General features: G+C 34.9%; 1 protein-coding gene across 1 annotated transcript in view; it reads right to left on the bottom strand.

The window, feature by feature from the left end:
- Positions 1 to 16,107, bottom strand: part of LOC129226547 (myosin heavy chain, non-muscle-like) — a 194,348-nt gene that overhangs the window by 118,656 nt on the left and 59,585 nt on the right. Inside the window, 1 exon segment of the mRNA XM_054861156.1 lies at positions 2,909 to 3,065. Within this exon segment, the coding sequence (XP_054717131.1) occupies positions 2,909 to 3,065 (157 nt within the window).

Here is a 16,107-nt window from a genome sequence, read left to right as displayed (position 1 = left end):
TTAATTCATTGTTGTATTTGTTGGTGGGTTGAGGAAGAGAAGGGGGGACGATTAAAAACTACTTGCACCGAAAACCGATATGAGTAAGTAACAATTCATTATCTTTTCCACTACCTCGCGCTCTTTCTTTCTGTCGACTGCTGTCTTTGATTTGTGGACCCCCCCCCCCCCAAAAAAAAAAAACTTATTATTTTAGTTAGCAAAAGTGGATATCACTTTTTAAAAGTGTTTTTTGCCTATTTCTTTTCCTACATTTTTGTTGTTTAATTCATGTTCTATTTCGTGTCTTTTTTAAAAATTTCCTCCTGAACTTCGGGATAGTCCATACATTTTAATGAGAGCTCTGCATCGCTCTCTTGATACTATTTTCCCTCTTAAGGTCGATCGAAACACAAACAGCAACAAAACATTAAAAAACGAAAAAAAAACAGTAAAGCATGGCTTTATGTATCACAGGAAAAAGGGTAATTTAAAATGGTCTCTTTCGCAGACAGAAAAATTGTCCGGACTACAAAAGGAGCCCCATACCCGAAATTGTTAAGGGCCCCATTTCATCTAAATCCAGAGTCCTGCATCGGCGAGGGGCGCAACTAATTTCAAGTTCATTCCAAAATCCCGATTAGTACTTAACCTCCCTTTAAATAACAAAGTAGGGTAGCGGATCGGTTTTGAACTTTACATAGGTTTCGCTTTAAATAAAAACAGAACAAGCATTGCATCACACACAAGTTATAAACATCTTATCTGCTTCTTAAGTTTTTACTTGGAAAAAAGCTATTAATCAATCATTTCCGAAAGCTTTACACTGGAAGTCTGAACAACAGCAACATCCCACAGTCTACAAAAGATCTGAATAATTGGAAATTTTCCAGAGAAAAATGTGGTGCTAGGCTGAACCACCCACCATTCCGGTGTGTTTACCGACGCAAGGTCGAAAACGACATATTTGATGGGCAACTGTTGCAATATTTGGCATTCCATCTCAGACATTCAGCGTACTTCAGAAGGTCGTCCGAATTCATGACGTCACACAGCGACTTCTTTGCGTTGCAATTAGACGCTGTCCAACAAATGTCACTTTTTTAAATCTTGCAACTACTTTTACTCAAAATTTTACTGCAAAAATATCAAAATTAAAGGAAAAACGCATGAGTTTGAAAATTGAAATTCCTTTTTCTGAACATGACGATTTAAGAAGTAAACATTTATTGAAATACAAACGGTTTTAAAACATGTAGCCGCCCGTAATCGCACTATACTTGCCTAAGTTAATATGGAAAATTTCAATTTTGTGGGTTCTTGGTGCGATTTTAATTGTTACCAAATTTGTGGTAATCGTTTTGGGATACCTTAGAAAATGCTCCCCCTCCCTTCTTTGTAAAACTGTTTGTTACTAATTTTTGTCAATGAGATATTGTCGCCTCATTACCGTACAATCCCTTTTTCAATGAATCGAATTTTGCAGGCCTGCGTAATTTTACACAATAAAATCTTAGTTTTCTAACAGTTGCCAAAATCAATTGTCTTTTTACTTAGTTCCGGTATCCCTATTGCATAGATGAGAAAAAAAAATCCTAAGAAAGCAATAAATTTCATGCTTGCTACAGAGAAGCCTTGATTCAAATTTTTCAATATCATTAGTATTAATATTGTTGTTGTAAGGCAACGAATTTTTGTAACATTGGTTTTTATATTTAATCATTTAATGGGGAAATTACATGAAATTTACTGTTTTCCATCATACCTTTTTTAACTAAGTTTTTTAGGAATAAATTATAGCCTATGTTGCTTCCTGATAATGTAGCTATCTATGGTGAAAAAATGGTTAAAATCGGTCCAGTAGTTTTGAAGCTTACCCCGGACATATATACAGAAGTAGCCATTTATGTATATAGATTAAACCCACAGTTTGGAATTTTTCAAACTAAAAGAATTTTGGTGTTTTTTGATAGCGACAGATATTCAAAATTTGATGGAAACGTTGTATTCAGTGACGTACATAGCACAGTGGCGAAAGAGGTGTGAGGCTCTGAAAAAATTTAACAACTGTGTTGAAACTTAAAATCTTATGGCACAAGTCTTGCGGGGCGGGGGAGCACATCGAAGTCGATGTACGGTACTGGATGTATTGTTTTGGAAAAAAAAAAATGCTCACTAAAACAGCACTAAAAATAATTACTGCAGATAAAGCAGAGTTTGTGCGAATCTTCAACAATAGTCATTTTATTTTTCAAATGAAATTAAAAATAAAATACATAAATAAAAAATAGCAATATTTTTTTAGCAAAAGAAAAGTATATAATGAAAAGCATTTTTTGGAATAGTTTTCAAACATTTCGGAGGGTGCTTAGACCCTAAAAACCCACCCCTTGAACAATCCCTGAAGTTGAACACCTCCCCCTGTTAATTTGACCACCAGCCTATTGACCGCTTTTGTCAGGTACAGATTTCGTCCTGTATCATTTTTTGAGGTCTGTCCAGGCTTTTTCACAGGGTCCCTTTTTCGTGAAAAATGAAATAATTGTGGATTTTTATTTTTTTTTTTCCTTCAAATTTCAAAATTTATCCATCAACCTCTATAACCTGACCACAAAAGTACTGTACCAAAAGGGATCAACTAACACAGGTTTCACTGTACTCCTCTCCTTCCAAAGTGTTGTTTCATCTTTCATATTTTAAATTAAGTTATAGTAGCCGCCGCTTATATGAATCACATTCGTACAAAACAGTTTTGATTCCATAAAGCGGTTGATTCAATAAAGCTGCCAATTCAACAACGCTGGATTTTGTTCTATTTTTGACAGTTTGAATCATTAAAGCGATTGTAACCGAAGTCCACTCTATCAAGCGCACATAAAGCACTGACGCACACAGATCTAGAGTTATATAAATTAAAACTTCTACTGACCTTGCAGCATACTCCTATAGGCCCCATCCGTAACTGCAAATATGTGTGGAGGCACTTCATGGCGTTTCTTGCCTTTGTAGAGTTCGATCACCTTCTCGGTGTAGATAGGAAGTTTCTTGTAGGGATTCACGACGACACAAAAGAGGCCGGAATAGGTCTACAGAAGGGAAAGAAAATAAAATATTATTTCAGATGACTTGGAAGAAAAAAAAAAGAAAAGGTTTAAAATAAAATATGAGGATAACGTGATCCAAAAATCAAGAGAAACTTCAATGATCACTTGCAAATCAGTAAACGATTAAATGGCATTAAAAGTGGCTGCATACAGAGTTGGGCAAATTTAAATTGCATTGACAATTAAAGATTAACAATTGATTTATTGGTAAACGTAACCAAAATAACTAACAATTGATCAATTGTAATTGCGGAAAATTACAATTAACAATAAATTGTTAGTTGTAGTTTACCACAGTTAAAAATTAATTGTTAATTATAGTTTACTACAATTAAAAAATGTCGATAGTTCTGTGAATTTTAATTAAAACTAACTCATAAAAAAAATTACTGGTTTTGTACAATATATTCTACAGACGACAGGTCTACCTGGGATGTGGATGCTCAACGGGTACCATATTACTATCTAACTATTTAAATACAGATGTTAGCAACAAATAAAATATCAATAAAATATAAGTAATTTTATTTCGAACAATAAATTATTTACTGCAGCGTATGATTTTTTTTTTTTTTTTTTCCAAAAAAACTTATGGCTCCAGCAAAATTTTCTCAAAAAAGGTATATTTCAATTAATTTTTTTTTCCGTACTAGTAAAAGTCCGAAGAACATTCAAAGGGAAATGACAGAAATGCATCTTAATACACGATTTTAAAAAAAAAAATAAATAAACAGAGCGGACTCGGAGATCTTACATCCCCTGTTATGTCTTTCTTTCTCATTTCCCCTGTTACAGCTTAAACTATAAAACAATGATTTGCACTATTTTAAAACACTTAATTAAAACACAAACATTTACGTGTGGAAAAAAACTTTCCAAAACGAGAATAGTTCAAGTGGCGAGCGAGCAATCAGCACTGAACGAAAATACGAATTCGAATAATACTTTGAACTCTGTACGCCTGCGCTGTACCTATTGATACATTAAGATAATTGTTAGTTTTGTTTTATAAAACAATTTTAAAAATTACTTGCAATTATTTTAATTGTGAGAAGCGATTAACGTACATTAAACTAATTAAATTAATTGTAAAGTACAATTGTTTAATTGCAATTAATTTAATTGCAATTACTTCGTTAATCAATTAACTAGGCAATTGAAAAAATAATTGATTAATGCCCAACACCGGCTGCATAGAAAAAAAATTTAGTTCTCCCCTGCTGCACGCAACCCTGCGAGTGAAAACATCTTACAGTAAAACATCGACCGTGAATAGGCAAATTTGCTTATATCTAAAGCCAGTGAAAGCATGGAAGAAATAATCCAAAAATCGATCAAGATCAGCATTGAGAGCATTTGTCTTTTAGGTGAACTTTCAAAAATAAAAGGAATATCAGCAGGAAATTGCCGAGAAGCCAACATTTAAGAAGATGCGAAGAGAAGAGCGTGAAAAAAAGGAAAACCGTTAATACAGTAGACCCTCGTTTTACGCGGGGGTTACGTTCCACGGAAATGCCGCGTAAATTGAGGAATAATAGTAGTGTTAAAATAGGAGTTAGGTTCTGTAGATAAAAAAAACTATTTCATTCTAGTGATGACTATTTGTATAATAAGTTTAATGTGTACTTATATCGATTTTGTGCGCAACATGCGCAAAGAAAACAAACTAATTTCGTGTTCTGTTTATAAAGAGGAGCTGGCAATGATAGTCATTTGGCAGTCATTACGAATTTTTTTCTCTGTAATTCTTTGCAGAGCATTAACGCATCCATGACCACGTGTCATTTCCATGACAGAATCTTCCTTCACTAACAATTAGAAAGATCATTTCAATTGTCAAGGAGTGGCTCAAAACTTTCAATGTAAACGTCTTTGGCTGTGTGTATCCTCGTTGGTTTTGGCTGCCTTTGTCACTCCTATAAGCCCTTCTTCCTGAGAGTTCTGAACTGTGTGAGTTTAATAACTTCACTTCTGGAAGGAGCTTTGGAACAAATTGCTTAAAACGTCTATGCAGTTTATTACGTGTAATCTGCAATCTGTAGGAGTTTGGATTTTGAAAGAGGGGAAATTTTTAACTGTTTACATTGTCGCATCCGCGTAAAATAAAATAAAGGTGTCAAATCTTAGACAGAGTATAATCGAAACCGCGTAAAATGAACCCGCGTAAAACCAGGGTCTACTGTATGTATTTTTTAATGGAAATTTTTGGAAAAATGGGGAAGAAGAAACAGAGTAATTCTTAAATTTGATGAAAAGTTTTTTTAAGAAATAGAAAGGACTTGCGAGCATTTTACATTTAAAATAAGCATTTTTACGGAAGCTTAATTTTTGTTAAGTAAATAAAGCACCTTTACGAACTTTTTAGGACAAGTGAAAATTAGTAATTTATCATATCAAAAGTTTCGCAATTGCAAGGGGCCTCGAAAGGGACCTGTTTTAAGAGTTAGAAACAAGAAGTCCCCAAAATTTTATCGCGACGGGCCCTTAAACCTGTAAATCTGTCACTGGTGAAGATTATGGGTATTAATGGCAGATAATTTGATGAGTAATTTCTTATCCTGGTCATTTTTAACTACTGTATATATTTCTTCATTTTTAACTACACTTGTACATGAAACTAAGTCCGGAGTGAATCCCTCCTTAAAATCCCACCTAATGGACACCCCTCAATGCGGACAACCCTCTTATGCAGACATTTTTTAATTCCCTTATTTCAAGGCAAATAACATTATTAAACCCCTTTCCTGCGGACAGCCCTCTATTGTGGACAAAAAAAATTGTCCCGTTAGTGTCCGAATTAGAGGGGTTTTACTGTATGTGAACGGATTGATAAAAATTTACGCTTCACAGTTATTTTTAGCTTATCCGAGGAAAAGGGTGATTTTAGGCGCTCGAGTCGCAACAATGCTTTATTAACAACTTAATTCTGCTCATCTAAATAAACCACTTTTTGCAAGAACAGATAAAAGCAGCTGCTGCTTCTGTTAATTATTCGACCTTGGCAAAGTACATGTACACCAGATTCTAACTGTAGAAACAGCCACTCAAGATAAATCGACAACTCTTGAAATTCACTTCTGTCACCGACAGCACTTTCGAAACTTCTAACCAAGAAAAGATACATCCATCTTACTACACATGGAACAGCGCGAACATCCATCCTCGAGAAGTTTCGAATTTCTAAGAATCAAGTTAGCGGGATGAATTTGCGTGGGCGCGTGAAAAAAAAAATGTATTTGTTTAGGGTTTTTTCTCCAAGGCACACTTCTGGTGCCCAGACCACTTAAAGTTCTTTAACTAGAAGGCGCGGCTTCAAATCAAAAAGTCCACGTGAAAAAGCTATTTAAAAAAAGGGATCTCGACAGCAATTAATATCCGATTACATGACCCAGTTATTCGGCGATGTTAACTACAAGTGACGCTATTCAAGTTTCTGCACTAGTCAAAAGATTTATTTAAAAAATGTACGCCAATTGAACGGACGCAATTGTACAATGATTCCAACTTCAACTATCGAAAACGTAGAGAGTTTGAGTGACTGGCAAAATTGGGTCAGGGAGGGATGCCAAACAAAATTTAAAAAATTGACATCCTTCCCCCAAATGAAATAATTCTCGACCACTGATCCAGCGGACCGACGCACAGTGGGGCGAAAACACCAAAAAGCGAGTATAAGTGTTATTTTTTTTTTCTATAACCAGACGATTGAGGATTAATAAATTTGCACAGGCCTACCTCTTAGGCAATCAGAACTAGAATTTTAGAGCCCTTCGTCCACTACAAAGCTGAAGGGAACCTTTAGAAAGTTGAAGAACCATGAGTGCAGGAATTTACAAAAATTGCTTTTAAGCAGTGTATAATTTTTTTTTCCTTATTAAAGGCGTGTATATTTAATTTCTCTCGTGTTCAACGATAGTAATGGAACGAAAAAAATGAGTAATCACATTCTCAAACCGAAAATCGGTTTTGATAAGCACCGAAAACTTGGGAATTCAAAGTTATTTTTTTCAAAACACTCTACAAAAAAATATCCTCTTATGTCCTCTTAGAAATTAATATTAATTAGTCATAAATGGTCTGTAGAAAAACCCTGAAAAGGAATTAGCTGCGTAAACCTGCGATCTTTGGACCCTGAGCCCAAACAAATCGAGAAAACTCCATTATAACATGCCTGTGTAAGCAAACAAGCGAGAGAGGTTCAAAAACACTTTTAAGCGCTTTTTGGCTTCTTCGCCCCACTGTGCGACGCCAATCAGGTCCGCCGAGGAGCCGGGTAGCCAGCTCCGTTAACTCGTGGCGGCCCCACACGGTTCATAGAAACATCGGACAGGTCCTATGACATTTTTTACCTGCTCGCGTTATTTATTCACCATCTTAATTTATGTTTTTCCAAAACTAAAAAAAAAAAAACTGTTTTGTTTAATTTTACTGCTTTTTATGTAAAAACTGGCCCGAAAAATTTTATAAATTTTACCAGACCACAGGCCAAATAAGGTTAAGTAACACTGCAGTCTAGAGTGTTTCCTAATGCGTTTGATAATTTGAAGAAGTCTTTTCCTCATTAGCTGATAAATATTGCTTGCAAGAGCAAGAGGCTACGAAAACTCGCATTTATTTTGCTATTTATTTATTTATTTATTTATTTATTTTGTAGATTTTTTTTTTTTTTTTTTTTTTTTTTTTTTTGTGTTTGTGTGTGTGTTTAATTCAGCATCGAGATCCCCCTGCCCCCTTTTGTATATCTACAAACTTTCACCACAAACAAGCAAAAAAAAAACTAGCGCCTTCTCTAATTTCTATAATTTAATTTTATGAGTTTCTTTTCGGGGGCACCCCGAACTTAAATTTTTGGGAGCGCAGAAATTCTCAATTTGAAGAATGGAACTCCAAACTTCGCCGAATGGGGCTCCAAATTTTGCAGAATGATGATAGTTTTGTGAGCGTCAGACAAAAGTCACCAAATTAGGAAGTTTTTGGGAGGTCACAGTGTTCCATGTCCTTCAATCGGGGTTACCCTGTACCTTTTATACTATCAAGCAACTGATGGAAAATGGATTACAAAACAGTGTAATGGCACTGAATGTCAGCTTTTTCCTCTTACCTAAACAAATATTCATTACTATTTTCTATCTATATATATTTTCCTGTCAGAAGCAGCCATATCTCTGAGTTTCCTTTATTTACCTTTAAACTGCGGTCTTTCCTTTGTTTGCTAAATTCATATCAGCGTATTTTCGACAATAGTTGGGGCAAACCTAACCTGGCAGTGTCATAACGCTCTGATTAGGATCTGCGTAGCCTTCATAATGCTGCCAGGTTAGGTTTGCCCCAACTATAACAGATTGATTTTTTTTTTACAGAGAAAATCAAAACTAATCAAGGAGTATGTCAAGGCTGTAGTTTATCTCCAACCCTTTTCAATATTTATATTGATAATATCATGCGTACATGGAAAGCATTAGTTAATGCTGGTATTAACCTGAATATGTCAACTTATGTTAATACATTACTCTTTGCTGACGACCAGATTATTATCCAATCAAATGAAGACGATCTTCAAAGATCCACCTACATACTCCACAAGATATGACAAGAATATAATATGAAGATCCCGAACACTAAAATAATGGCATTTAGGGGAAAGATCCAATTAGCAGTAAAATTGTTATTGATAATAGAATTATTGAACAAGTGAAACACTTCAAGTACCTAGGATGTGACATCATCTTTGATCACGACAATGATGTCCAAAACAAACTACATAGGTTTCAACACTTATGTGGAACCTTTACAAGAACTCAAAAGGGAAACACGAGAAAAGAAACACAACTGAAGTTCCATAAGGTTATGGCGGTGCCAACCTCACTATATGGCTCCGAAACATGGACTTTGAACACTCAAGAAACTACTAGAATTCAAGCAGCAGAGATGAAGTATTTGCGATCACTGAAGAACTGCACTATCCCAGACAAAATAAGGAATGAATCTATTCGAAGGGAATTACAGATATTCAGCCTCAATGAAAAAATTACAGAACATCGCAACGATTGGAAAAACCATGTTCGACGTATGACACAAGGGGGACTTCCAAGAGCTGCCTTTTATTACAGACCAAGGGGCAAACCGTGGTAGGTCCAGGAAACGGTGGGGCGACCAAGAAGCCGGAACAGGCTACATGCCTAATCCCTGACGATTTTTTTTTTTTTTTTTTTTTTTTTTTTTTCAGGTTTTTTTCTATTTTGACTAAAACAACTTCCAATTTTACAATGCTGTCTTCAAATTTGCCGAAAATAAAAATAAATTTTTGGCAGGTCACGTTGTTTCCCTTTGGGGTGCCCCCGACTGCCTCACGGACGATCCTTTGCCCTTCTAGTCTCCTTATCCTGCAATTGCGTCTTTTAAAATTTTCAAGAACAATAACTTGGTTTGCTGTTGAACATTTTCCCATTTCAATAAAATGTGTGTTAACTGACTGCGAATCTCAAACACTCAGAATCAAACACATCATAACAAATCAGTTCATTCAAGATGACTAACAGGAAAACTGAAACCATTTCTATTAAGCAATATCTCTTTCACCACCCCATCAATAGAGGAATAAATACATCTCCAATCTCAGACACTTTTAATTTGTTTAATTTAATGAGAGCTGTTAAGAAATCACAACGATGATAAGCAACACAAACGATTGGCAAACACCCAAGTCCCACCGGCATGTTATATTTACGCACACTTCAACGGAATAAAAAGCCTCCCGCACTGACGTCACGACCACCTGCCACTCAAAAAGCCCGGAGACTTTTTAGAATGCTAACGATAGACATGCTTGCCCATATAAGGCAGACAAAATGGTTGGTCTACTTTCCCAACATTACATCGATGCTATTCACTTAAGTCGGCACGCGATTTATATTTCCGGCTTCGGCTTGCAGTCCTCCCAGAGACCATAAAACGCATCGTTCGAAATTCGACCGACTACGATTTGTGTTAACAAGTGTCCTCTACATAGCTACATCTTTATCACTAACGCGAGTAAACAAGAGAGCAAAAAGTTGGTTTACTTAGCAATATCCGCGATTTCAACATTTCAAAGACGAATTCTAAACACTATGTTTAAAACAGAGATATTTTTTAAGGCTGCTCTTCAGTGGGAAAGAAAAACCATCTCGCTTGAAAATGGGCCTTTTCTTTAAACGAAAGCAGTGTACATCAGTGAAGTGATTGACACTTCAACAACCAATAGAACGAGCGGTGGCCGATGAAAGTGTGGATCATGTGACCTGTCACATTTTGCAAGGGGACAGACCGGACGCTCCCCTGCTGTGCAGAGTAGTCGAAGGAGGTAATAGCTGACGGCGAAATGAAACCGCAGCTTTTTACAGACCCTTCCAAGGAAATTCTAGTTCTTTCCCTCTTGAGTCTTGACTACATAGGTAAAAGAAAAATAACTCAGTGTAAAAGGCGCGGCATTTTGCAATCCCGCTTGTGATATTAATTTATTTGCATTCGCACTAAAATTAATTTTTGAAACGAAGATTTTTTCCCCCATTAATACGGTTCCTGATCTCATCTAGGAAAAATTAACGAATGAATGAATATTTGCAATAAATTTATAAATTCGTTTTATTTTTAGAAAAATGTTCGTTATTGAAAATTGATAATATCAAAAAAGGAAGGAAAAAAAAGATAGCCTGCATGACCACACTGAATTTTAACGAAATGAACTCCAAATTCTAACCAAAAAATATTCTTTAAAAATGGATGATCCTACTTAATAAATTTGAAAAATCGAGTGCCGAATAAAAGTGGGGACTAACTAGTTATCGGTTGGCGAAATTCTTTCACTTCCTCTGCCTGTTTGCCACTCTCCCCAACCCCATCCGAGTTAGCAGAAAACATTCTTAAAAATGAAACTAGATCCTCTTTGCATAGTTAATACTTGATTGTACAATAAACATTAATGCCACTAATTAGTTACATTAACCTTTATTTGAACTGATAATATTTATATTTTAGTGCTAAATTAAATACTACTTTGTTGGTTAGTTACCTGTTTTACAAATGTAGTGGCGACTAGAAAAAAATGTGGCTACTATAAATACCTTTTCTCACCACTGGTGACCAGAAAATTCCCCTAATCTTTATCTTTGAATCCTTTTCTTTTTGAAAAAATATTTATTTATTTATCTAAGTACTATATGCAGATGAGAAGGCTACGATAGCATTTCTCAAGGGGTTGTTATGGTGAAAGTTCTTTCAAATTGAGCATAACAACGGCAAAGTCGCGGACGGCTACGGATAAGGATTTCCTGAATTTGAAAAATTAAAGATTTTTCTCTGATCTTTGTATGCAAGGGTGCTCACCCTGCTCCAAGCTCAAAGGCAAAAATCACTTTTTCCCCCACTCTCAATGTTTGTAAACTATCTTGCGTTGAAATTTTGCAATAAAACTAAACCTAGCACTTTTAGAGTCTCAGATTCCCAGTTACTAAATTCGGCAAAATACATGAGGTATTACATGCACTATATGACCAAAAGTATTGGGACACTTTCAAAAATTCACAATTTTACGGATTTCTCAAAAAATAAAAGACCAATTGCTCTCTGCTCTGTAATTTTTTTCTCATGAAAAGTATACTCCAGACGTCAAATCCAATAACAATTAAGTCTGCTATTCATTTAGGGGACCAGCAACAAATAATCTGTTCTTATCATGAATCACTCTATAGCGATGGCAGGAAAGTGTTGCCAGTTTGCTAACAATTCCTTACCATTCGTCGCCTATCCTAGAATTATAGAAATTCGGCTCATTAGATTGCTGATAACTTTTTAAAATTTAAAGAAATTGCGGTGGAATTTTTTTCATGGATTGTAGGATGTATCTGAGCTTTGAATTATGAACGTTATAAATTGCTATCTTTCGTGTCTGCGCAGTGAAAAATTAATAGCTTTAACTGTTCATATTTCAACAAATTTTCAATATTTTAACTTCAAATTTTATTATTATGTTTCTCTAAAATGCTGTCAAATATTTTAAAAGTTTAGTAACGTTTGACGAAATACTCTGCGTAATATAAGGCGAAAACCTTCAAAAAAATTTTGCATTTTTGAAAGAAATGCTTATATTTCCATGGGTATAAGAGATACTTTCACAAAAATATAAAAATAAGTTTTTGATAGATTTTTAACTCATTTCTGAAAATTATAGCTTATTCCCAGCAATTTGCAATGAAAAATTATCAAAAAACTTTTTTACTCAATTTGTTGTCGGTCCCCTAAATGAATAGCAGACTTAATTTTTATTGGAAAATGACAACTAGAGTATACATTTTATGCGAAACAAATTATAGAGCAATTGGACTATTATTTCTCGAGAAATCCCTAAACATGTGAATTTTTGAAAGTGTCCCAATGCTTTTGGTCATATAGTGTATATAGTGCTTCTACTTCAACACATTGAGCTTTTATTAAAATTTTCTAATAAGTCTTGTGAGTGTCTGATCCTCGTTAGTTGTCATAATAAATATTAAGGGTTGTACTTTTTCTCAGGAGGCACGAAAATATTACCTACATGTATATCTGCCTGAAAAAAAAAAAAAAAAAAATCTCGAAATACTTAGATGAAAAAAAATCTCAACGCCTCGCTCTGCCAGATTTTAAAGTTTTTATCGCTCTGCCTCGTTTTCATGCATCTTGCATTTAATGAATCAATAATAAAAAATAAAAAAAGGGCAAGAAACAGATTTGCAGGAAATACATAAAGTTGAAACAAAAATGAAAATGAACAGCTTACATTTAGGAAAGCAATTATAGGTACAAGTAAGGGTTCACAATTAAAAAAAAAACAAACAAGACAAACTTTTTCTTTTAAGTTCTGTGTTACGCACTTCTGTGCCGAAAAATTATCGTATCCTGTCTTCAGTCACAGAATAAAATGAATGTTCTAATCCAATGATTATCAAGTAATTTTCATTCGTATAGAACAAAAATCTTTTTTGAGATCCCACATTTTCCATTCTATTGACTCCTAGTAATATGTAAATACAGCGAGAGAAAGGATTTAGCTTCTTGTTTAGGAGAGGGAACCATTTCTATATTTAATTAACATGATCTTTATCGTAAGCATACTATTTACTCAGAAATACTCCCTATTTTCCCAAGCACTCTGTTTGAGGGCTATGCCTTTTAATTTTCTCGAAAATAAAAATTTTCAAAATGCACTTTTAGACGATCTCTGGTAGTATTTGGAAGTAAGTAAGAGGTCCTGTGATCTTCCACCAGCAAATTTTTGAACTTGAAACGCCAAAAACACAATTTCAGGTTCTTCAATTCTGTTAGGAAACGGGGAGTTCGGAAGCTTTCCCCGGAATTTTTCGAAATAGTCTAAAAACGCAGTCTTAGTGTGATGTTGGGGGGGGGGGGGGGGGGGGAGGCAAAATTTTTAAAGTGTTATAAACATGATTGTAGGCCATCTTTAATAACGTTGGGGACATGCAGGTTTTTGAAATCCAAAAATGCAATTTTAGACGACTTTTTTTTTTTATGGTCAAAGAAGGACTTTTCACAAACTCCCTTCCCGAAATTTTTTGAAATTAAAGCCATAAAAACGAAATTTAAGACGATCTTTAATGATGTTTTTTTTAAGGGGGGGGGGTGCTTATGTGACCTGAAAACCTTTATGCCTGTAATTAATTTTTTCTACATTGTATTAAAATGCTGATCTAGCTTCTGAGAATGAAAATAGAAAACAGTGAAAACTTGTAACCCCCATTCTATATTGTTCACATTTTAGTTAGCTTTGTCGGCAACATAAGGCTGAAAACGTCATTAAAACTAATACATACAATGCTTAGTAATTCTACCACGGTGTGTTTTTTACATTAACTGAATTATATTAAATTGCTAATATATTTTTCATGATTTTCTATGTGTTTAATGAGTATGTTGGTGTACGGAATGTTTTCCGCAATTGAATTTTCCACCTCCCAAACCTTCTAAAGAAATTTGACGAGTCTGGCTCTTAAAGACACAAATAATTTTCAAAAATGTTTGTTGAGCTGTGGAAAGCACTTTATGTGTGTACCATTTGTAGTAACATAAAACACATGTAAAACGATGCAAAATACCCAGTATCTGGAATACGATTTAATCTATATATAAAAATATTTTTCTACTGGAAGGGAAAAATGTCAACTTTTCGCATTCGACAGCATTGTAACAATGTTCATTATATTGTAAATAAACAATTTGACTCAGAAATATTCCTTTCAAATCTATTTCTTTTCAAACCACAAATTTGAAAAAAAGCAGATGTTGCGAATTTAACAGCTAATAGCACGCATCTACATGGATTCACTTTCAAAAGCACTTGATTCTTCACGAAAGCCTTATAGGAAAAGAGGAAAGAAGAAAGGACGTCCAGCGGAGGTCATTGAGGGGAACTAATGAGAGGGTAATAAATCTTACACCCCATTAGCACTTACCCCTTAAGTCTGTGCTTACCCCTCAAAAAGGGGAGGTTTCTAATAAAGGGCGGGGCGAATGCAAAAAGTGAACGTATTTTGAAATTTTTTTCAATAGTTAGAACATGATATTTGTTTAAAAAATGGTCGCATTATTTCAAACAAGATCTCAAAAGAGAGCTGGAAATATTTTGCGTGTCAGGGCGTTCTTAAAATTTCGATAGCACGAGTTGCAGATGTTTTACAGAGCGAAATGTCCAACAGTACCTCGTTTTCGAAGAAATTCATTTTTTCTCGAATTTTAAAAAATCGGAGAATGGACACATCAAAAAAGTAAAAACTAAAAGAAACAGACATGGTCTTGAAAAATACTCAGAAAAAAAAACCGGATCCGAAAACTTCACAGGAATTTGTAAAACAAGCTCCAACTTTCTCCGTAGGTTAACATTAGATCCGAATCTTTCAGACTCTCAGTGAAGAGCACCCTTAACGCCTCTACAAGCGCATTTCACGCATTGAAAATCGAAAATGCGCCTCCAGAATTCGGTCAAGTGTTTGCACGCTTAAAATTTTAGCAAAGTGAAAAATGTTGAAAAAAAAAGACTTTTTTAAATATTACATTGTGATTTTTTTTTTTAATGCGAAACGTCGAGATACAAATACAAAATAGTACGGTACATCTCTTCTTTCCCTGCCATCTTCCATCTCACTATTAGAAAGTTTTTTTTACTTCACCTTTTCAATCCAGGGTCTCCCGTACCTACCACTATTAATGGTTTAACCAGTCGGATGGGCCCCTGAATACAGCTTTGATTTTTTTTATCCAGAACAAAAACCGAACAATCCCTGGTCCAGCACCCCCCAAAAGTATTTTCACTTGGAGTACTTAGTGATCACGAGCATATTCAACGGCCCCCAGTCACCATTACTAAAGACGGTGGATCTTCGACCGGCTAGGATCGAACCCGAGACCCTACGGTCACAAGTCCAATGCCTTACCAATCAGGTCACTACTGTAGTGGCCCCACATATTTCACACGTCTAAATAATGTGAAAAAGTATTTTATTGTGTCGGAGGAAAAAAAAACACAATATCTCGGGTGTCAATGTCAAACATAATTTATAAAAACATACATTCTCAGCAGACGAGCTTGAAAGTGGATGCGGTTATTTTATCTTCGTTTTACGATATTCAATACTGTATTGTGTAAAAATAAGAAATAACGTATAATTGCACAAAAGTTGCACATTACTGCATGCACATGTTTCGAAGTTACAAGGAACTCCTTTTTCATTGCAAATAAGGGAGCTTGTGGATGAAAAGACATCCGACAAAAGCAAAAAGGCTCACAAAAAAAAGTTTGTGTTATATTAATCCAATCTGGAAAACACTTTTCCGCCACAAGTCAATTTTTTTTTTTTTTTTCAATACAAATAATATGCAGTGAAAAGGAAACAAATTAAGTTCCCAATTAATATTTCTACGTGTATTGACATTGCGCCATTTCACACCTTCATAAACTTCCACCTTTATTAACTTAATTCACTTTATTATTATTATT

The sequence above is a fragment of the Uloborus diversus genome, chromosome 7 (genome assembly GCF_026930045.1).
Source record: "Uloborus diversus isolate 005 chromosome 7, Udiv.v.3.1, whole genome shotgun sequence".
Taxonomy (NCBI): Eukaryota; Metazoa; Arthropoda; class Arachnida; order Araneae; family Uloboridae; genus Uloborus; species Uloborus diversus.
Note: the sequence above shows the minus strand (reverse complement) of the source record. Positions and strands in the feature narration are given on the sequence as shown.